The 21643-nt window shown below is 44.8% G+C and overlaps 1 protein-coding gene and 1 long non-coding RNA gene across 5 annotated transcripts in view; both read right to left on the bottom strand.

The window, feature by feature from the left end:
• LOC146766922 (uncharacterized) overlaps positions 1-5709 on the bottom strand; it is a 61341-nt gene extending 55632 nt beyond the window's left edge. The window contains exon 1 of the long non-coding RNA XR_014956762.1: positions 4614-5709. This is a non-coding gene — a long non-coding RNA (uncharacterized LOC146766922). The remainder of the gene's footprint in view (positions 1-4613) is intronic.
• A 7134-nt stretch (positions 5710-12843) lies between these two features.
• Positions 12844-21643, bottom strand: part of SATB2 (SATB homeobox 2) — a 137521-nt gene continuing 128721 nt past the window's right edge. For all 4 annotated transcript variants that reach the window (XM_021555445.4, XM_085585253.1, XM_021555443.3 and 1 more), the window contains one exon: positions 12844-15833. In XM_021555445.4, coding sequence (XP_021411120.1) covers positions 15378-15833 — 456 coding nt within the window. In that variant the 3' untranslated portion in view covers positions 12844-15377. The remainder of the gene's footprint in view (positions 15834-21643) is intronic.

Below are 21643 nucleotides of genomic sequence, written 5' to 3'. Positions count from 1 at the left end.
CTCCCATGCCTGCAGCTTCCCAGCTGCAGTGCTTTCACCTGGTTAGCAAGTTTGGAGGGTTTGAAACTGCATCAGGATGTTTTAGGCCCAACTCTCACTTAGCACTGATCTAGCACAAAGTCACAGCTGCAAATCCTAGATCACACCAGAAAAAGGTAGGAATCAGGCCTCTTCCATAAAGACTGTGCTACATCATGTTAAGCACAGCTTCTTTTAGAACACTGCTTGTTAATTGTCCTTGATAATGACTTGTATTTTAGGGATTAAACATGATGAATTTATTGTATATACCCTGGAAACATTTTGCAGGCAGAAGACTATTTTATCTAGAATATGAAAAGTAGAGGTACAGAATACATGAAGCCCTAACAGGCAGACACCAACAATATTTCAGGATTCAAAGTTAAAAATAGATTTAAAGCACCCGAAAATGCAACAGGTCAATTCCCCCTGGACTGGGAGTAAGTAGGAGGTCAGCAGCTTCACAGACAGCAACACCGTCATCTTCTTGTCAGGAACAGAAGAGCAATCAGACTTGCCAGCTGCAAAGAAATCTTTGCAATTCATGCGGACCTTAAGAAAGGGATCAGGCCTGCCACATTATAAGTTTCTCCTTCTTTGCAAGAGACCCTATCAATTTTGCAGAGGTTTTCAGCCCATTATCACATTACAGGTAGACAGTTGTCATAAAGCATTAGATCTAAGCAAGGCTGACAGCATAACTGCAGGCTAGCTCCAGGCTTGGCAGTCTGTGCAGCACCTGCAGGCGCAGGACCAGAGTGTGCTCCATCAAGAGACAGGCTGCTGCAATCAGCTGTGAATCACTTTGAATTGCTGCCCTTAATTGACAGTGCACTCAAGACCTGGCCCACTATGTAGACAAAACTCTAAGTACTAGTACACACACAGTCTTGCCAGAAACCTGCTTGGATGAGCAATGGCTACAGACCCACCTTTTTCACCAGAGCAAGAGCTCTGTATTTTGCTCTGCTCCTTCATTATTGCAGGCTCATCAGCACCACAATAAGCAAGAATAATGTTTCTCCTAAAAACATGTTGGGGGTTTATGGAGGAAGAGAAGGGTAGGGATTGAGCAATCAACGTGCTACTGTACTGGGGAAAAGGAGACACACACACACTTCAGACAGGATCAGAAAGCCCAGATGCTGAAGTGCACAACCAGTATCAGAGCGCTGTAGGACAAGACCCTTGGAGTGAGATGGCAACTCTCTGTCTGGGGATACCAACATCTCAATTCAGGTTTCTCAGCATCTTTTCTTATAGAGTACACAGGGAAAACCATATCCAGACAATAGAGACAGCAGAGGACCGAAAGCATAAGTGTCATCCTTGCACTCCACCATGAGCCTAATCCTACTCCCTCCAGATCAACAAGCATTTGCTATAGATTTAAATAGTGAGGTGCTGAAACTTCCTTGGCCAGGTGAAGAGGATTCCTCTTATTACCGCTGTCTCAAGTCACCTCCTGAACAAACTCTCACCTCCTTATGTCCCAACCCAAGTTGTAAGCGGGACACTTCCTTTGGCTTCAAAGTTTGTTGTCGTCATTGATATCAGAATTTTAATGGTCTTTTAGACCCACATTCTTACTTGTGCTCTCCTGGAAGCATCAAAAAACTGAAACTGAAAGTGCTTAAATGCCTGCCTCCCTGCTGCCAATACAGGATGTAGAAAGGCCAGAAAACAAAGGCGATTCAGGCCTTAGAGACCACTTAAAAGTCTCAGTTTTTAAACTAAAGTTCCAAAAACTTTTGCTGAAAAGATTAGGAGGAAACACAGAGCTGCTGCTGGGTGGGACATTCTGGTTGTTGAGCCAAGTCCCTTCTCTGCCACAGATGCAGTTTCTGGCTTCCAGGGGAGAAGCCAGCTGAAAGAAAAGCCACAAAGAGATTGCATGACTGAAGGAGCAGTTTCCATGACCAGACAAACCCTTCTCCTTATTCTTGCAAAGTCTTCAGGGTCCAGAGTACAGTACCTGACCAGACTGGCAGCAGCTTGCTCAGAGCCACATGATCTACCCAGGGCTGCCTGCTGCGTCCTGCACAGGCTCTGCCTCCCTCAGCACCCAAAGGGATCCCTCAGCATCCAGTCCCATCTCTTTGGCATTTGTTTAACCCCACATGTTCATTTCAAGGGCCAATCTGTATGAGGGACCACCAGCAACAAATGTCAGATCTAGTTTAAGAGCTGGTTTGAAGGCATTTAGATAGAAGAAAAATCGCATAGGGATGTGGTTTACTCTGGAGAAACAGAGGCTATGTTTAAATGCCTGAAATTCCTGGTGACTCTAATAATTGCAACCTCCACCTCAATAAAATGCACAAATGATGTTATTGAAACGTTTCCAATCAAAAGGTATTATTTTTGGTTTAAAATGTATACAGTAGCCAGTATTTAAAAACAAGACGTCTGGGCGGGCTTACCTCTTTCAGGGGAAAACTACTGGAACACTAGTGTAGTCTCTCTGTTTTTATAGCCTTCTTATTACAACATTATAACCTTCATACAGTTCCTCTGTTGCTTTTTCTTACCAATCAGAAATAGCTCTAAAGTCATCCACAGAGAGGTTTTTACATTAAGGTGTGTTTCAGAGCTTGACCTGGGAAGACATCACATCCCTGGAGAAGCACTGTCCCTTGCAGTAGTTGAGCATCCTCAGTACCACAAAACCCAATGGGCTCCAAGCCTGGTTATTGTGCTGGTCTAGCAGGCACCAAACAAATTCAGGAACCTGAGATCCCCTTGCCAGTTTTGACTTGGCAGATCACAGGACTACATAACAGTGGCTTGTAGGATGAGGATTTTATTTTCAGTGGCATCTTGAGACTTTATGACACCTACAAGGAAGTCTCAGAAGGTATAAGATGGTAAAGTAGCCACCTGCAGCTTTAAGTGCTTAAATATCGAGTGCATATATTTCTTCTGAAAAGAGACCTCAGGATCCCCAGCACTCTTGGAATTTTGCCTTGAGCTCTCTGCTGACCTGCATTGCTCACATGAACAAAATCAGATGCATCTCACAGAAGCTGGCAGAAATTGGGCCAGTGTTTCATGATTCACATGCCTATAGGATTAGTTATAATTAGTGTCTTCAACTAAGACAACAACTGTATCATGCTATTGCACTCCACGGGTGCAGTATCAGCACATATGGAAGACATTTATTGCTATAAATATTCGGGCACTTGATAGTTATCCAAAAATATAAAATCAGGTTAATCATTCCATCCTACAATCCCTGGCAAGAGATTTGAACTCAGGTTTTTCTGGCTCAACCTAAAGTTTCACATATATGATAACTTCTGCCAGCTGGCAGCACTAAAGTCTTAGGCTAAAGTTATTCTCCAGGAGCCAAACCTATCTGCACAGTAACATTACAGAGCTTAGCTTTTTGCATGCCATATACTACCTAAAGGTATCTTGCTGTTGCATAGAACTATGAAAGTTTATGTAGGCCAGATAGAAGAATTACTTTTCAGAGTTAATCATTAACATCTCTCAGGGAAATAAACAGCTGAGGTTATTGTCTTATTTCCAAAGGTTGCCCTGGGGCTAATGAAATAATTAATTTGCCACATAATAAAAGGGTAGCTATGGTGTCCCCACATTCATACATATAAAACTGTTTCCAAAAATAGAAAAAGAATAGATAAAATGGAAGACAAAATTTCTGAAAATGTATAGCTACTCAGTGGAGCAAAGGGATGGGAGAATAAACGAACAAAGTTCCCTTTTAAAAAGTCACTCAGCAAAAGGAGCATCAGTGGTTATTTGATTTCCAGTAACACAGTACACCATCCTTGGACTCATCAAGTCTCCCACAAATGCAATAAAATTCAATGGCCATTTTACAATCTATTAGGTGTCATAAAAGCTACAAGACCCATGTATTCCTCTCAGCTGCTGCTGTTCAAAGGAAACTGCTGGGGTTTCAGTGCACTCAGCTCATGATTTGTGAAGTTACAGCAAATGCAGGTCCACTCTGATCCTCGGCCTGCCTCGGGCCACCTGCAACATCATCCATGTGTAGAAAATAAAGTCACTTCTCAGATACCAAATATTCAGAGTTTATGAGCCCAGTCCCAGCACCACAGAACACACAGGTCTGGGGCCAGGACAGCTACTTTCACAGGACACAGAATTAGAGCCAAAAAAAAAAAAAATGGTACTGAAGGATCGTGCCAGCCCAGCATGGAGGCACCCCTGCAGGGAGCTTCTCGAAGTGGGAGGCGGGAGCAGGGGAGCAGAACCAGCAGGATCCACACACAGCTAAAGCCTCCAGCAGGAGCCAAGCTGGCTCTTTACAGAGGGTCTGTGACACATCTGTGCCCCATCCTTCAGTTCATCCCAGAGTGGATGTACTACCTAGGTTACTGCATCAACCATCAGCTTATGGACAGTTGACAGGAAGCAAAAAAGATGGTGGAACCTTATTGCAGGTGGTCATAGAAAGAGAACAACAACTGACAGCTGGACATCTATTTCACAGCTGAGAGAGTCACCCCCACCATCTCCCATCCGTGCTGAGAAGGCATCCAGGCTCCTCCTCTTTATCCTGTTTGCTTTCAGGATGAACCCGCCAGCATTCTCACCTTCTGTAGTCCTTCCCGCTCCTCCATCAAAATGCTGTAGGTCGCCGAGTGTTCTCTGCTTGGGGTGGCAGGTCAGCACATACCCACAGGCTGCAGAGATCCCAGGAGACCACCTCTTTCTCTTGCCTGCCTCCTCTGAGCCCTTCACCACCTACTAAGTAAAAGAGCTGCCTCGAGCCCTGGCAGCAAGGCAGTGGGCTGAGTTAGCCAAGCCTCCTCACAACACACCTTGAGGCATTTAAGTGGCCCCATCCCACACACCCACCTGGGTCAGGTCCTAGAGCTGAGTGGACCCCTCCCTGGGCTGAGCTCCTGCTTTATCACACCTCCACCCCACAGTTCAAGCAATGTACCTCTCCCTGCACACTGCTGTTCTTTGGGCTGGGGGACTAAATAGCCAGGACACTACACTGCAAGTTCTTCAGCTCAGCTGGGAAGGCTGGATCAGCAGCTGGACATAGGAGTGGTTGATGTGTTCCTTTACATGCCATACATGCAATATATGCTGCATTTTACCACATACTTGCATTCACAAGACAATACGTTCTTTTTATCCATAGAGCCTTAACTAACATTGATCATGCATCATAAAAAAAGAATGATTTGCAGAGGGTAAATGCCTGTTAATCATAAGCTAAAGGGGAAAGGAAAAATTTTAAGTGATATATAAAGGGAGGAAGTGACTCAGTGGGTGGGAGGGAGGGGACAAGCATTCCAGACAGATGGGACATGAATAACTTTTCCCTCTCCCTCTCTCTCCTCTTTGCAGGAGCTGCTGTGTTGAAATAGTCAGTCATTAACTATTTGATGAGGTTTTAAAATCTGAACTGAATTCTCTGGATGTAACCAACTATTATTACAGGGTCTGCATCGTAGCAATGCAAGTGCTGGAGCCCTTTGGCAAGCCATAGCACTGAGGGCAGGATGGAGCACTCTGAAGCAAAAGCCACTAAATGGCGTCAGCTGTGTGGCTCTGCGCAGCCCTGGAAATGCTGAAGGAATCAGAGCAGTAGTGATTAGTGAGTTTGCAGTCCCACTGTGACCCAGCAACAGGGCATTCATCCGCACAGCCGTGACAGCGCTGGTGTGCCGGCACTGCTCATCCCGCAGGAGAGAGACCCCGGGCACACAGGGTGAAGGTCAATCTGGAGGAAACTGCTGTGCTCCTCCCAAAACCCTCTGCCTTTTGCTGGCCTTCTGCAGAGCAGTCCCTGGGGCAGAGTCTCCCACTTAACAGCATCCACCTTTTCAGAGGGCTGGGGTATAGCAAAAATACCCTTCTGGTGCCAGTTCAAGAGCAGGACTCAGACCATGGGGAACCTCCCCTGCTCAGTCCACCTTATGCTACACAAACAGTGCCTAAGAAAACCTGAATGAAGCCTTTCCCTTCATGGATGCCAAAAGCTAATTGACCAGCACGAGACCTGCTGAACTTGGTGGAACTAGGGTGGATATAATCATTCAGGAGAGCCAATAACCAATTAACTGAATGGCCCCAGCAGTTTTGAGGTCTGCCTTTTTATTCAAGAGCAAATCAAAGATCAATTTCCTAATAAGCTTTGTAATATCTGCTATTCCTTCTCATTATTATTATTAGCTTTGCAGCAGTGTTCTGTGCATATAATGAAAGAGTGAATTGAGTTGGAGTGGCCTCAGTGGTAGGAAAGGAGTGGGCGAAGGTTCAAGCCAAAAAAACATACACATCCACACATATATATATATAAACCAGGAATGCTGTACAAGCCCTTCATAGAGTAGGCCAGGTCATGAGGGAATTCCAACCACAAAATAAGAATCTACCCCTACCGATAACTTTTGCCAGTTCATCAGGTTTTGCACAAGGAAAAGCAAAAACCTTGATTAATTCATCAAGTGTTGCAGTGTCATGGCTTAGCCTGGCCCTCCGGGCACTGCTGCGTTGTACCATGGGCTTGATCAGCTGCTGCCAGCAGGCAGAAAGCAGTGGGAGCCAGTTGGGAATTGCATGGCAGCCCAGAGTCCAGCTGCTCCTGGCCCTGTGGTGGTGACAGAGCACAGCAGGCAGGGCACAAGGACATGCTCCCTTCTGCCACAGGCCTCTGACAGGGGGCTGGGGCAGGTAATACCTTCCTCTGTTTCCATCGCCTCCACCAGAGCCCCAGGAAATGTGCTCCTCAAATCCCATCATTGTGTTGCCCTGCAGTTCCCCTATGTGTTTTGCTTTTGAAACTGCAGGATCCAGTTCTCTCTGCAGCTACACCACCAGCTCAAATCATGTTCCCTTTATCAGAAAGTCTCCAGCACTCAATGCAGTCTCCTCTCTTGCAGTAAGGCAAGAAAAAGTAGCCCAGTGTACAAATTCCTCCCCTGCCTCCTGCTCCCTCCTTTTTTCCTCCAGTGAAATCACGGACTCTTGGAGATAATTATCTCACCTACAAAGATACAAACAGCATCATATACATTTTTCAGCATCTCCAGCATATTCCATTGTGTGTTACCAGGCAGCCGTCTGGTGAGAATGCAGATTTCCCTTTTGGATATGTGACTTTGCATGGCACTGGGAAAGTCCCCTCCACAACAGCAGAGCAAGACTGCTCTCATTTCTCTCACATGCATTTTAGCTGAGAGTGTTTTACTAGACTGCACAAGAAGAAAAACATTGTAAAGTAAGTCTCTGAAGGAGAAACTGAGAACTCAGGAGGAAGGGAATGATGCTGGAGCCCTTTTTTAGAGGAGCTGTAGCTGGATAATTGTCCAAGATAGACTGGCTTGTTGACTTTCTCACAGCAAAAGGCACAAGGCTGTTTAATTGATTTTAGCCTGTAACTAAACATATACTTCTTTCAATATAATGAACAACAATGCTACAATACTGCTCTCCTAATGTAAATTGATCCATTACAGATGAGTGTTTAGATCAATGTGTGATGTCCTGATTGAAAATAAAACTGTTTGCTCAAGATCACTATAAAGACAATGGGCACTGATAGATGATATTTATGTGACAAGGAACGGCTCTTCAAAAGGAGATTGCCAAGACCATGTCCATCAATTATGAAACCAGCATCCACCCAGCTGCCATGCAAGTGTTTTGAAAGACAAGAAGAAAGAGGAAAAGATCCCAATTATTTCTCTCAGCCCTGCAGTCCTGCTCACTCGCCAGCATAGAAACTCCTTAGCTCCAGGCTCACTTCTGTGGGAACCACAACTGCCTGGGCAGGGCACCCAGCAGCCCTGGTCATGTAGGGCTGAGCGATGCTGTTCATTTGCCTGCATTACACTGGGGCTCATTTCCTCCCAGAGCAGCTTCCACTGGGGAACTGTGCCATGCTCTGCATTCTGTATGCTCACAGCCCATGGTTTTCTCATCTCCCTGCATTTAGAGAGAAGCTAATGGCTCCAGCTACCTTCCCAGTTGGTTGTGGTCAATCCATGTGCCTCTCTTGCTGTGCTCTTTCATTACCTCTCTCGCATGGTGGGGGGCACTGCCGGCTTTTCCCTTGTGTACTGAGGGGGTTGCCAGAATACGGGCTTGCCTGGACCGTGTCCCAGCCATTCATTACTGGGGCAGCTGCAAGCACTTCTCTTTCTCCCGGGGCTGAGCATCTCCTCCTCAGGGCGCTGTCCGTGCTCCTCAGGGCTCTCGGTGGGACGCCGCCCGGGGCCCGGCAGGCTCCGGCCGCGGGCAGCCCCCAGCAGCTCGGTGCTGGCTTGCTTGTCCGTGCCGGGCCGGGGTTGGGACACCCAGCTTGCAGGGGGTGCAGTTGCTGTCTATGAATATATTGGGTGGTGGGTGGCCAGAGGTCAGGAAGGGACGCCGGGTGGGAGAAATTAAATCAAAGGACAATGTTGACACAGAACAAATGATGCTAAATGGCTTGTGAAAATAGATCCATTAAGGGAATGATATTCTGCAACAGTCTTTAAATACAAATAGGGGAGACAAATGGCCTTTAAATACAAACAGAGGAGATTTGGTCGGTTTGAGAAACCAAAGGCTGAACCCTCTGGTGAATGACTGCATTTGCTGGTCATGTCCTGCTCCACTTCCCTTGCAAAAGTCTCCCTCATGTCAATGAGACCAATCTGCTGTATGTTTTCCTCTCAAGAGCTAACACATTCCAAACACTTCTCTGGTCATCTCTGATCAGAAATTGCTGAGTCTGTGATGAATGTAGCATGTACTTCATCATATGGTAAAGAGGGACCAAGGCTGCACAAGCAGGGAACAGTCTGCTAAGGCATGAAAGAGTGCTCTCTCTCTCTCCCCTCTGAAGGCCAAGGGAATGTGGTCCCACTGACCTGGTCAAACTTGGGCGATGGAAATGTCACCTCCTAAGTGTACTTGTAAGGAAGCTGTTAGGAGACATCATGGTGGTTGTTGCTGCTCAGGCACAATGGCTGATGCTCAGGTTGCTCAGTTATTTCATCCCGAGGCTGTGACAGAGGAGCTCTGTTGCTTTCAGCATCCTTCCAGCTCATGCAAGCTCCTGTGGGGTCCTTCCACTTTTTCCTACTGCCATCCTTGTAAAGAAGAGCACAGCATCAAAGCAGGACAGAGGGACTGCCATCTCCCCATGACTGTGGACAAAATGGCTCAGCTGACTTTTGGGTGTCTTGGGAAGGTGCAGCATCACCTCCAGCACTGTGTCCTGCTACCTCAACAGCTCTGCAGTGCACAGAGAAGTGTGACAGGAAACAGCTGAACACTGCAAAAGGATACAGCTTCTGTGTGACTGGTTGTGCTTTGGGGCAATGGCAGCAGTTACCTTTGTACTTGCAGTCCTATCACGGCATGAAGCACATCCATTTAAACATGGGACCACAGACCTGCAGCACAAGTGTTTCGAAACAGGCAGGCACAGGCCTGCTGACACCACCTCAAACAGGGCTCAGACTGATGTCGACCTCTGGAGGGGTCGACACAGGGGACATTAACTTTCTGTCTCAGAAGGTCTGTGGTTCATGCATGTGCACTTGGTTTGTTTTTGGCTGGCCCTTCCCACCCTGAAGGAAGTCAGTTCCCCAGAAAGCCCCAGGCTGAAAGTCGTGCCCAGAGTCACTCAGGGAGTAGACATTGGCTGGTGGCACATTTAGTCTGGTGTTGTAACAGGAGCAGTGAACATCACCTGAATTTCTGCTCTTGCAAATCAAAACTGTTAAGATTGGTCAAAAAAATAAAGTCTCTTTTCTGAGAACATTTCATTGGAAATCTTCACCCCATGCCAAGGAATGCCATTCCTCATGGCTATGAGATGAAAATCTACAATTATGTAGCATTTATGCAGAATAGAACTATGGATACCTTAGATGTGACAGATAATATCTGTGAGCATTCCAGGCTCACTAGCAGCAAATAGCCTTTTTTTTTTTCTAAAGCTTTTCTTTCTGTCATTATCTCGATGGACTCTCAAAAAGCGTACAAGGGGGATATTCACTCACTAGCCAAAGCAATTTTTTCCTTGAAACAGCCACAGCTGAACAATAAGGCCGCCGTTCAGGAAAATTTATTTGATCAGGACACCTACTTCTGAGGGAAAAAAATATCCTTCATTACCAGGGACTTTGACCCAGAAGAGAAAAGCCTGACAAAAGACAAAACCAGGAAGGGAAAGCCAAATTCCCCTTAGAATATGGTAAAGATTTAGCAGGGAGAGAAACCACCATTCAAACAAACTACTGAGGGCAACAGTGATTTTCCAGCTCCTGAGGTCTTCAAATCAAGACCAGATCCCTTCTGAAGGGTAAATTACACCACTCCTCTTAGGAGGAACCAGCTGTAGCTCCTGAAACTGTACCACAGGACAGAGGGGATGACTCCAGCCCTGAGCGAGCGCTGCCTTGCAGCCAGAGCCAGCAGTTGTGGGCTGGGAGCATGGTGTGTGTCCCTGAGCCTGGCAGAGAGGAGTGCTCAGGAGAGCCTTCCAAAGACAGACCTGCCCGGGAGCAGCAGCCACAACTCACAGCTCAGCAGGTGAGCTTCAAAAATTTTGGCAGGAGGGGAAAGCCTGCAGAAATCTGCACTTGAAATGCTGCTGTTCTCCTTTCTTTGCCTGAGGTAGGCTGAGCAGGCTCTGCAGCTGGCAAGCTCCCCAGGGCCTGCACCGCCACCCCGGAGGAGCACGCAGGTCTCTGCCATGGCAGCGTGCGGCCCTCGCGCTCCTGCACTGTCTCATGCCAGCAACAAACACGGGCTGCCAGAGCCACCTCTGTCCATCCTTGCTTCTGTGAACTTTCCCAAAGGTTTCAAGGGTGGCCTGCATCTGCTGCTGTTCTGTTGGCTTTGTCACATTGCCTGCTCCCCAAGTCTCAGGCTGCCAGTGTCTCTCCCCTGGATGACTTGGCTTGTGTTATTTTGTGTTAAAACCGATATGTTTTTTTAATGGCTATAAATAAGTTAAAAATGCATCTTTAATTAATCACTGCACTTTATATTGTAAGTGGAGATTTTTTGTAATGATTCTTTTATGATTTTAAGATGCCATTTGCTCACTGTCAAATGTGTCCAGCTTTTCTTCTATGTTTAACAAGTTTGGGATAGAAAAAAAAATCACCATTGAGGTATTGAATCCATTTAGTCTAGAGCAAATAATTGGTAATTAAGTAAGTGGAAAGAGATTGAGTGAATACTTTTATCTAAGCAACAATGAACTTGAGACACTAGTCAGTATGTTCATCATCTTAAAACATTTTAAACTAATCTTAATATGTTTATTTTTCACTGACACAGGTTTGAAATTGGAAATACATATGTCTGGATGACTAAAACACAAACAACAAATAGGAGCAGCAGCATGTAAAGTATAGAGAAATAGATGCATTAATAGAAATATTACCGCTATAGCAGCTATTAATTAATTTTTTTTTTACAGTTTGGAAGAAGAACCCATATGTTTATAGGATTTTTTCCCCCAATTAAAATATTTGTGTATGAGTGTGTCTTTCTCTAAATATTATTTATCTCCACCCACACAGGGCCTCACGTATAAAATTCTCTCCCAGTGAAGTGAGAGCTCCTTCTTCTTTAGTTTCTTGTCCTACTGTCAGGCAGAAGGGACAGACACCCAATCCAACACCATCAGCACCTTCACAGCACCTGCAGGAGCAGTTTTCAAGGCCAGTTTGTGCCCTCTGTCACCTCCCATGCCCGTGAAGGCCAGCGGAGCCCCAGCCTCAGGCCATCTACCAGCAAAAGAGTCCAGAGTTCAGAGCAGAGGCAGCAGAGCCAGGCACCAGATCTGGCCGTGCCAGCCAAGCACTCCGTGGGAAGGGCACAGGCAGCCCAGGCAGGACCCCTCAGATGTGAGTGCAGGGACAGCAGTTGTGCAGCCCAGTGAACAGCACTCCACAAAGGCTGCTGTGCACAGCTTCAGGTGCCTGGACATTCCCGAGCACACAGAAAGATGCTTGGTTTTACCTGGTGTCAGATTAAACACAAGGGCACGCAGGTGGCTGGGTACACAAAGATGTGGCTATTCCTGAACTGCCCCTTATTTTTTTTCTCAAGACAGCACATAGATATTTTATATGGGATAAAAATAAGCCACCAAAAAAGGAGGAACTATTGTATTGGAACTGTAGAAAAAAATTAAAAATTGCTCTACCTCAATTCCTAGACAACTCAAGTCTGACGTGCAGTGTATGATTTGTCTGCTAGGATTGAATCCAGACACTTACCACTTTGTTAGCTTAAGAATTTTGAGCAATTTTTTCCATTTATCTGTATTCTCCCAAAAAACATTTCACACATTTCTCAGATACATCAATCCTTCCGGCATTCCTCTACGCACTCAGTAGGATGCCCTGCTATAAATATAATAAAGCCTTTTATTATGTCCATTAACCATGGACATGTGTGCTCCAAAAGTTTCCTGACACGCAGTCATTTGTGGCTTTTTAATTATAAACAGAAAAAAATCTACTAGTGAAAGAAGACAGCAGACTGGAAGTGGATCTTTATGTGTGTGTTTTGAGTATATTCTCTGACAGGCTGAAGGCACCCCACCCTCCTTCTGACCCCACCAGAAACGCCCTGTGCAGGCACCTATGTGTGCAGAGAAAGCCACTAACGCAACAGGTTAGTCCTGGTCGTACACGTTTGTCACCTGTGCCAGCTCCAGGGCACTTACGCAGGTTTTCAAGACCCCACAATACCAATAAAACCTTTTTTCAGCAGGCAAAAATATGTTCCCTGCATCTTGCAGACCTTGTTCCACTTGAACTCAGGAGAAAAGAAAAAAGGCCCAGTAAATTACTTGACAAATTAAGTCATATTTATTGAATGCGTTTTATTTCAACAACCAAAAAATTCTAACAGCCTAACAATGCACATAAGTTAAAAATTAATTATCACTTAGTGATAACGAAGATAAAGTTGATTTACATGGAAAAATGAACATTTACAATATGTTAATCCTTATTCACATTGTTGATACCGCAATAAAACACAATTTGTTTTTTTTATTTTTTATTTCACAAAAAAGGCGGAAAATTGTGCTTTGTTAAGAGGCACTACAAGAAAATTTTCTTTCTCCAAATAGATATTATATGATGGATATTGAATAAATAGACATATATGCATTGTAATTCGCAAAGTTCTGGCAAGACCACAGGCTAAAATGCCCACAGATTCACTTAGAACCACTGCAAAATTGGCAGTGAAATTAAAAATAAAAAGGCAAGACTCAGCATTGAAAAAATACCTAATAAAATTTTTGGTTGAAGTGTAAAAGATACCAAATGTCGATGCCATCATCAGATGAACAACTTACATAGCTTGGCAAAATTCAGTTTCCTTTCAAATGTATGGAGTGACTTCAGCTACAGGATAAGAAGACAGTTTTGAAAGCGTAGCTCTGAGAGAAACATAAAGCAGCAACCATCGAAATTCTGATTAAAGCTGCAGCATACTACAGAACTAAAGGATGAAGAGCAAAAGGGGCATTAAGTAAGCAACCCACCATAATTTTGCAAAGGTATATGAAATTTATGCAGAGATACTCATGTTTCAAACATTAGCTCTGAAAAAATCTCATAAAAACTCCAGAGGTTACTGAGCAGCTAGAATTAGCTTGTATTGCAACGTCTTCTCCCTGTATATTGTCTGTTCTGAGTAAATATCTACACGTAGAGGTTTGTTTTTCATTTTTAACTCCTACCTTTTATACCTTTCAAATATATAAATAGTATTAACAGTTATATTACATTGCCTGGTGTAGTAAACAGAAAGTAACTTTCAAAGTGATATTGCATGAGGTCTTTGTTAAGATTACATGAAAAGCCCATGTGAAAAAAGGAAGAAAAAAGCCAGAAGCCTCGTTGGTACCATTATGGCTGCAGTTTACAGGCGTCTGAAATCAATCCAGCTGCAAGGTGAGGCCTTTGTCTCGGGAATCATTGCACGGAAGTGAAGAGTAAATGCTCCTTGGCGTGGCTGTCACAGGGTGCCTCGGGGCGGGTGGGTGCTATGGCAGATCGCGGCTTTGGCGCTCGGGCCGCGGCAGAGTCGGGGCCGGCTCCGCTCCGCGCAGGGCTGGCCCGGCCCGCAGGACGGAGCGCGGCTGGAACTCTTCACTGAACGCGAGGAAGCGCAGCCACAGCGCACACACGGCGAGGCTGCGAGCAGGGCGAGCGGGAAGCCAGCAATGCAAACCCTCGGGCCGTCAGCAATTTACCTGGCCGGGATTCTCGGGATTGTGGCATTTGGTGTCGCGATGGAATTGTGTGTGTGTCTGTGTGTGTGTGTGTGTGTTTCACTTCAGTATGAACAAAAAGCAACAAGAAGAAGAAAGCTTATAAATTTTAAGATCTGAAACAGAGAACAGGTAAATAAAATCCACGGTAAAATGTGGCTGATAGTATGAATTCCATACATCAAATCTCAACACATTTATCTTTTTTCTCTTCCTATAAAGACCTCGTTAATGGACAAGTCTTCTGTGCACTGCATTTCAGCTCAAGTCATTCTGAATCCCATGAAAACTCATCTGTTCACTACAGAAAGGACTATCTGGAGAGTGGAACATGCTGCATCCAAGTGTGCATTGTGTTCAAAGTACTTTTAACTTACTAGTTTTCTTTTTAAGGTGCCCTGATTTGTTTTTCTATTTTCTCTCTTTTTTTCCTCTTTTCTTTTTTTGGCAGTGTTGATTTACATCTTTAAATACCTCAAATATTACCCATCAAGTTGCCAGATAGGAAGCCATATAATAATGAAAAAAAAAAAAAAAAATCAGGGATAAACATAGAAAATAAATAGGAATTAAAAAATAGTCACCACACCCTGAGAGCAGGCGGCCATTTATCAAAAAGCCAAAGCAACTCATTGTGAAGTGGTTTTAAAACATAAACAAGTCTCATCTTTAAAGAACTCATTTCACAGTCTATACTTTCAGGTTGTAAAGTTCAGTCCCATGCAATTTAATATATATATATATATTATGTAAATATATATATACACACACAAAGTTTTAAATTTCCCTTCACTGATTTCATAGGACTTTTTCTTCCCCTTTACTTGCTAGCTGTCCCTTTTGTAAGTGCAAGATTGATGAAGGCATAATCCTATGTGACTACAATTGCTTCAGTCAGATGTAGAAAGTGTAACACTCAAGTGTCTGTGTCAAGGCGATGTCTGATCGGGCAACGCTGAATTCATTCGGTTTGCACATGGATCATGCGCAACGGAAACAAACAAACAAAAAGTAAAACGAGGGGAAAAAAAATCAAAAATAAAACCAGAAAATCCTTGGATCAATGTATTGCTTTCTGCACTCCTATCTCACATTATCTCTGGTCGATGTCTGCTGGAGCCCCCTTGCTTTTGTCGGGATTCTCCTCCTCAGCCTCCACTTTGTACATTTCCTCAGAGCCTTCCTCACTGTCGTTCTCCTCCGACTCCGTCAGCAGCTCCTCATCCTTATACTCTGCCACATCAACCACTGTTCCCAAGTGCTCCTTTAGCTTCCCATGGTGCTTTACGTGGTAACGCTGGTTCTGGAAGAATTTGATGATGGTGTGTTTGGGGAGATCCAGCTGAGCAGACAGGGTGTGGATGGCTTCCTGATCGGGGTACAGACCCACGTCGTGAATAAAGCTTTGAAGGATACCTAGAGCTTCCAAGGAGATCTTGGTACGGGATCTTGGCTTTTTGGCACAACTGTCCTCAGCAGGTGGAGGAGGAGCCTCTTCTCTAGGTGGGGAATTCTCCTTGGCAGGCTGGGACTGCTGTCTGTGCAGCACCTATAAGATCAAACAGACACACACTTCACATGCTGACCCCCTCGGTGCTTGACATAAAGGGCACTTACACAGATCTGTACACAGGATCTACTTTGTTTTGGTCAAGAACAGTACAGTATTCATTGTCCACTGCCCTTCTCACCTGTAAGACAGCTACACCCGTCTGTACAGCTACAGACTGAAAGGAGGAAGTGATATAAAAGGCAAATGATATAAAATAAATCTACAAAACAAATAAGAAATACAAAATATAAATAATAAAAAGGAATCTAAAGTAGCCAAAATAAAAATTAGGTCAAAAGGTATTATAGTCTCATTGTCTATATGATTGGCCAGTTGTCCCATCTCAGAAAAGTCATTGTCCTGCTTTGCTCCTCTTCTCCCCATCCTTGCTTCCTCTTATCTTTTCAGGCTAGACACTTTGACCATTTCTTCAAGATTTCAAGTACTACAAAGGTCTATGCACATGTGGGATTGTCAGGTGCTACTTTATGAATAATGATTTTGCATTAAAATCCATCACAGCTACTTTATGGAAGAAAAAATAATAGTAGAAGTGCAGAGATTTGTTAAGATTTCCCTTCTCTCAAGAAAGACAGCAAAGTCAATTCAGTTGCTTGACATAGGTGGCTTTAATGTGTCTCCTGAACAGATTTCTCTGTATTACATCTGTAGTAATTTCACTAGTTGAGGAGTTCTGAGTTCAAATAATAATAGCCCTCCATTCTGAGACACCCTCGGGCAAACACACTTTGCAGTCTTGTAACAGATTTTCACCCACAGTATCTCCGTTTCGGCAAGTTTAAAGAAAGCATATGTAGCTCTTAATCTTCCTAACAGCCACTTAAAATGACTAAGAAAGGACCTCGTGCGGCCCTTATTCCAGGGGAAAAAAATACCTGCTCTGAATTGTTCAAAACACAGAGGAGCTCCATACGCTTCCTTTAAAACCAAATCTATACAAGGGAGATTAACAGAAAAAATCCCCTACAGGATTGAGGGCTGTATTTGCCCAGAGGTTTCTTCAGATGAAGGGAAATAATTATTAGAGCTTGACACTCAAAGCTAACAAAATCAATATGGATAACTATTTTCTCTCACAAGTAAGAGGGAATTCTGGCTCTTTATCCAAGAAGAAAACGTCTTTGTTGCAAACTGTAACATCCAGAGATTCAAGCCGACATTAAAGCTCTCTTAAAACAAAACAAAAACAAACAAACAAACAAAAAAAAAAAAAGAAATAAAGACAGCAAAACAAGGATAAATAATGGAAATGTGCTGAGAACTTGCACTAAATTTTACACACATACCAAGCCCCCAGTAAAATACTACACTAGTCAAGTTATTACCGCAAGAGGGAAGTCCACTGTGGAATATCAGCCTGTTATGCAAATAGATGAAAAGGCTCTGTGCCGAAGAGCCCTTTATTAATTTCCTCCATCAGATGTTCCTGCCATGCCAATCTGTAACAGCAGCGATCCCCAGTCACAGCTGTCGGGAGGCGGATGGCAGTCCCCAGCGCTGCCCATGGCGCGGAGCCCGCGGGGCTGCGGTGGCGGCCCGGCGGGGCCGCTGCCGGGGCTCCGCGCCGGGCGGGAGGCAGCGCCCGGCCCCGCGGAGCGCGGCACACGCCGCATCCCGCTGCCGGGGCACGGCCGCGCCAGGACAGCGGCAGCAGCGGCCCAGCGACAGCAGCTCCACGCCGACAGCCCAGAGCAGGTGCCAGCACAGGACTCGCCGCCCACGGGCAAGAGCCGAGGCTGGGCAGAAACACTGCAAACTTCTTGCGGTGCCAGCACGAACGTTTTTCTCCTAAGCACGTAAATACTGAGGGTGCCATAGAAATGGCTAACCAAGGAGCGGGGGAAAAGGGGGAGCTCAAATGGAAATGACAGATAATCTGGTTTATGTTTTATTACATCTCTTGCAATAAAAGAGCATAATGTTCCAATGAATGGAATCGCTCAGCTGCTCTTTGAGGATTTCTTTTTTGTCCATGGATTGCTTTCAAAGAGAAGGGCTGACGTTTCCAAATAGAGGGTTACAGATGAGGGTGGGATCCGTACCTACGTCAGCAGGGAGCACTGAAAGCAGCAGAGCCAGGATCGCTGGCTCTAGCCAGGGACCAAGCCCCATAAATTTGTCGCACAGACCCCACCTAGTCTCCCCTGTTGTGGCTTCTGTTCCTGTCCCCTGACAAAGTAAGGCCCAGAGCAGCCAAAATCAAAAAGATTTAACACTGCAAATAAGCTGCCAGGGAACTTGCAGATAGCGTCACACAGAAGAGCTGCAAGTAGCATTGCTAATCAGAAGCTGGATTCAAGTAGCATCTAACAGAGATAGAAACACATCCAGAAAGGGTGTGAATTACTCAGTTAATCCTTGTTGGAGTTGGAAGGGGGCTTTTTTTCCCTTTTCAGTTGACAAATAGCATGAGAAATGATCCAGCTTGAAAAATGCTACAAGACTTCCAATCAAATATAATGATGAAAAAAATCCAACAATACGGGATCAGCAGCAGTAAAATGTTTAATTTGAAGGAGATGAAGAGATGCCTACAGCATCTATAAAGCAATCAACCAAAGAGAGGGCTGAGTGCGGGAGGGAAGAATAATTTCAATTAACCCTTCCTTTTCCAGAGTGACCTCTCCACCTTCTCCAGAAGGAGAAATGGGGGTTATCAGTGTAACATACTAGAAAAAGGTTGTATTTTATTTCACCTCCTGTTATCCTAGGTAATGAAAAAAACTAAATCTACTCTTATAACAGATAAATTTCATTATGTAACTAACTTCTGGGGGTTCTCCTCTGAATTGCAGTAGCACTAACAAAGGATTCCAGCCACACTGTATTTTTCAGCAATAGAACTTTAGCCATATACAGAGAGATGGATAAATGCACAGGATGTCCTTCAGACCTGGGCTGTGGTCAGTTTTGCAGTTCCTTCTGACAGGACAGGCTATTTAGCACAAAAGAGAACACTCTTCTATGCAAACCAGATCAACTGCTGAGCACACGGTACAATATGAAGTCTAAATTACCTTTATGTTAAATATTTGCTTTAAATTGCACTTGATTCATGAGAATGCTGGCCAGTTTGAGTGATTGGCTTACTTCATGTCTGGCTCTGCATGCCACAGCCTCATAGAGGAAATGGACCATTCTTGGAGTTCCAGATTTTCAGTTCTTCAGTCATTATTAAGCTCCTACATCTGCAGGTAAAATTTCCAGCAGTTTCACACACTGCTGTGCACACCCTGCCACATCTCTTTGGGTTTCTGGTCAGTGCTGCTCTGCCTCTGCACTGCCAGATCCCTGATCCTCCGTGCACAGGGCGCAGTGCATTCCCCAGCACAGGTGAACCGCCAGCGGTGGCTGGACCTACCACAAAGCACCATGTACATGATGGGCTTCTGAGATAAGAGATAACACCAATGGCCCCACTCAGCTTTCCTTTTCCCAGGAAAGCTGGTGCTGAGCTCAGAAGGGTGCACTTTGTGGCAAAGATGCCCCACACCCCCCTTCTCCACTCCCATTTCCATCCCACATGCCCTTCTGCATTGCTCCCCAGCCACAGGTGGGGCAGCCTCCTCCTCCTCCACAGCCAGCACCATCTGGAGCTGACTTCCCTTCCCCTTCCTGACTTCTCATCTACTTTCAAATCAAATATGAAGATACAGATTTCCTTCCATGCCCAGAGGATTTATTATTTTCATTCCTTCAAGAGATTTAATGCTTGAACTCTACAGACAGGCATGGCTGTCTTTCAACGTTTCAGAACAAAGTACCTCTGGCAGATGCTGCTTCATGAAGGTTCATTAAGGTAGACTTTCTTCTCACAGACAAACTTACCTTTCTGAAACAAATTCACCAGCCCTGGTAGAAAACTTACAAGAAAATGACTGTGATGGAAGTTGACTTTAAATGATAAAGTGACTGGTCTTAGATCACACTGTACTGAAATATGATTTGAAGGCCACAATGAAAAGCAGCTGGAAGCCATGTGTAAAATATAATAGTACATGCCTACAGGGAAGGAAGTGAGATATTGAATGATTAAATTTAGGAGAGTATATAATTTAGTGTATCATTACGGGAGTGATCAGGATTATTTGTAATAAGCTAAGGGTTTGTGGTCTATCTAAAATCCAAAGCCAGGAATTATCAGGGGGAAGGGACTGTTGCACTGTTTTACACGTATCTACTCCCCATGTCTCCATGTGCTCCCACAGGAGAAACCTGATTTCAGCGTTCCCACAGAAAAGAGAGGTGAGCGAACCCAACTGTAAGATGAACGTCAAGTAATTGCAGTCTGTGCCTGTACTGCATTTAATTTTGGCTGGATTCACTATGCCACTGATGTTTGTTTCCATTTCCACCCACTTTCTAGCTAGAACTATACACGTGACATTGGTGAGAGGCTAAGAGAGCCAAGCAGGATGCTCAAGTGGGGAACACACACACACACTCAGGCACCACCAGCAGTGAGGCACCAGCTGAAAACACTGGCTCTGGGACACGTCACCCTCCCTTGCCTGGACAGCCTTTTGAACACACTGGAATCAGGAACTGCATTTCTATGTGAAAACACCAAGCTCTTTTGTTTCCTGGTGTGATTCTGCCCTTCCCTTTGCAGAGAGCTCCCTTCTGCTGGGATTTGCTGAGATGATGAGGTGCCCCTTGCTAAGAGAAACACCAAAAATGTTACGTGCTTGTAAGACTGTGCATTTGCAACAGAAACTGCCCTTGCTGAACAGACACCACCTGCCTCTTTGCACAGTCAGCATGAGCACTGACAGGTACCTTGATGGTATGTGTTAGTCAATAACAATTTTGATATCCTGAACTCACAAGAAGCAAAGTTGAATGGACTGGCCTTCTCTTTGCCAGAGGAGGTTTGGATTTGATATTAGTAAAAAGGTTGCAAAGAATTGGAACAAGCTACTCAGGGAAGTGGTGGAGTCACCATCCCTAGAGATACTTAAAATATGTGTAGATGTGGCACTTAGAGACATGGTTTAGTGGTGGACTTGGCATTGGTGGATTAATGGTCGGACTCTATAATCTTACAGATCTTTTTCCAAACCAAATAATTCTACCCATCTGTTCTCAGTGGTGGGAAGGTGTCTCACCTTTTGGCTTTTCTTCATCTTTACACTGTTCTCATAGCCAACCATAACACTGTATCACATCAAGGACTTCTATGCCAAAGACAGCAAGATTTTAGCCTGCTTAAGGACCTCAAAATATAGGCAGAGAGAACAGATACATACTTCAAAACATAGGTCCATCATTTCATGTACCTAACACGGTGATCTATTACTGCCCTTACAAGCGTTCATGGCTCATCAGCAGGAGTTGCCACCAGTCTGACTCCATGCAAAAACAATTCACCACGTCCCTCCTGTCAGCAAGCCACAGGAAAAGCTCCTTCCCCATGGCCAACTGAACTCAAAGGCAGGGCAGAAGAGAGGCCTAAACAAGGTCTTCAGCTGCATTTTACTGAGCAACACCTCACCTCTGTAAGCTGAGAGCCCCCAGGCAGTGCCCAGCTATCCTGGTAACAGTCTACTGAAGAGACAAACTCCCTTTTGTTGCAACAGAATCTTATCCCGAGGAGATGCTGTCTCTCTTACCAGAGCTTCCAGGAATAATCTGCAGGAGATTATCTATTCAAACAAACAGCCTTACACTCCCTAGCCCTGGTCTGTCTTCACATATAGAAATGTTCAAGAAGAGGCAGCAGCTGCCATAACTGGGCCTCCACCCTGACAGCCTCCCATGCTGGGGCTCGCATGGGTAAGAGCATT

This window comes from Lonchura striata, chromosome 7 (assembly GCF_050655825.1).
Source record: "Lonchura striata isolate lonStrDom1 chromosome 7, ASM5065582v1, whole genome shotgun sequence".
Classification (NCBI taxonomy): Eukaryota; Metazoa; Chordata; class Aves; order Passeriformes; family Estrildidae; genus Lonchura; species Lonchura striata.
This window is presented reverse-complemented; position numbering and strand designations above follow the sequence as displayed.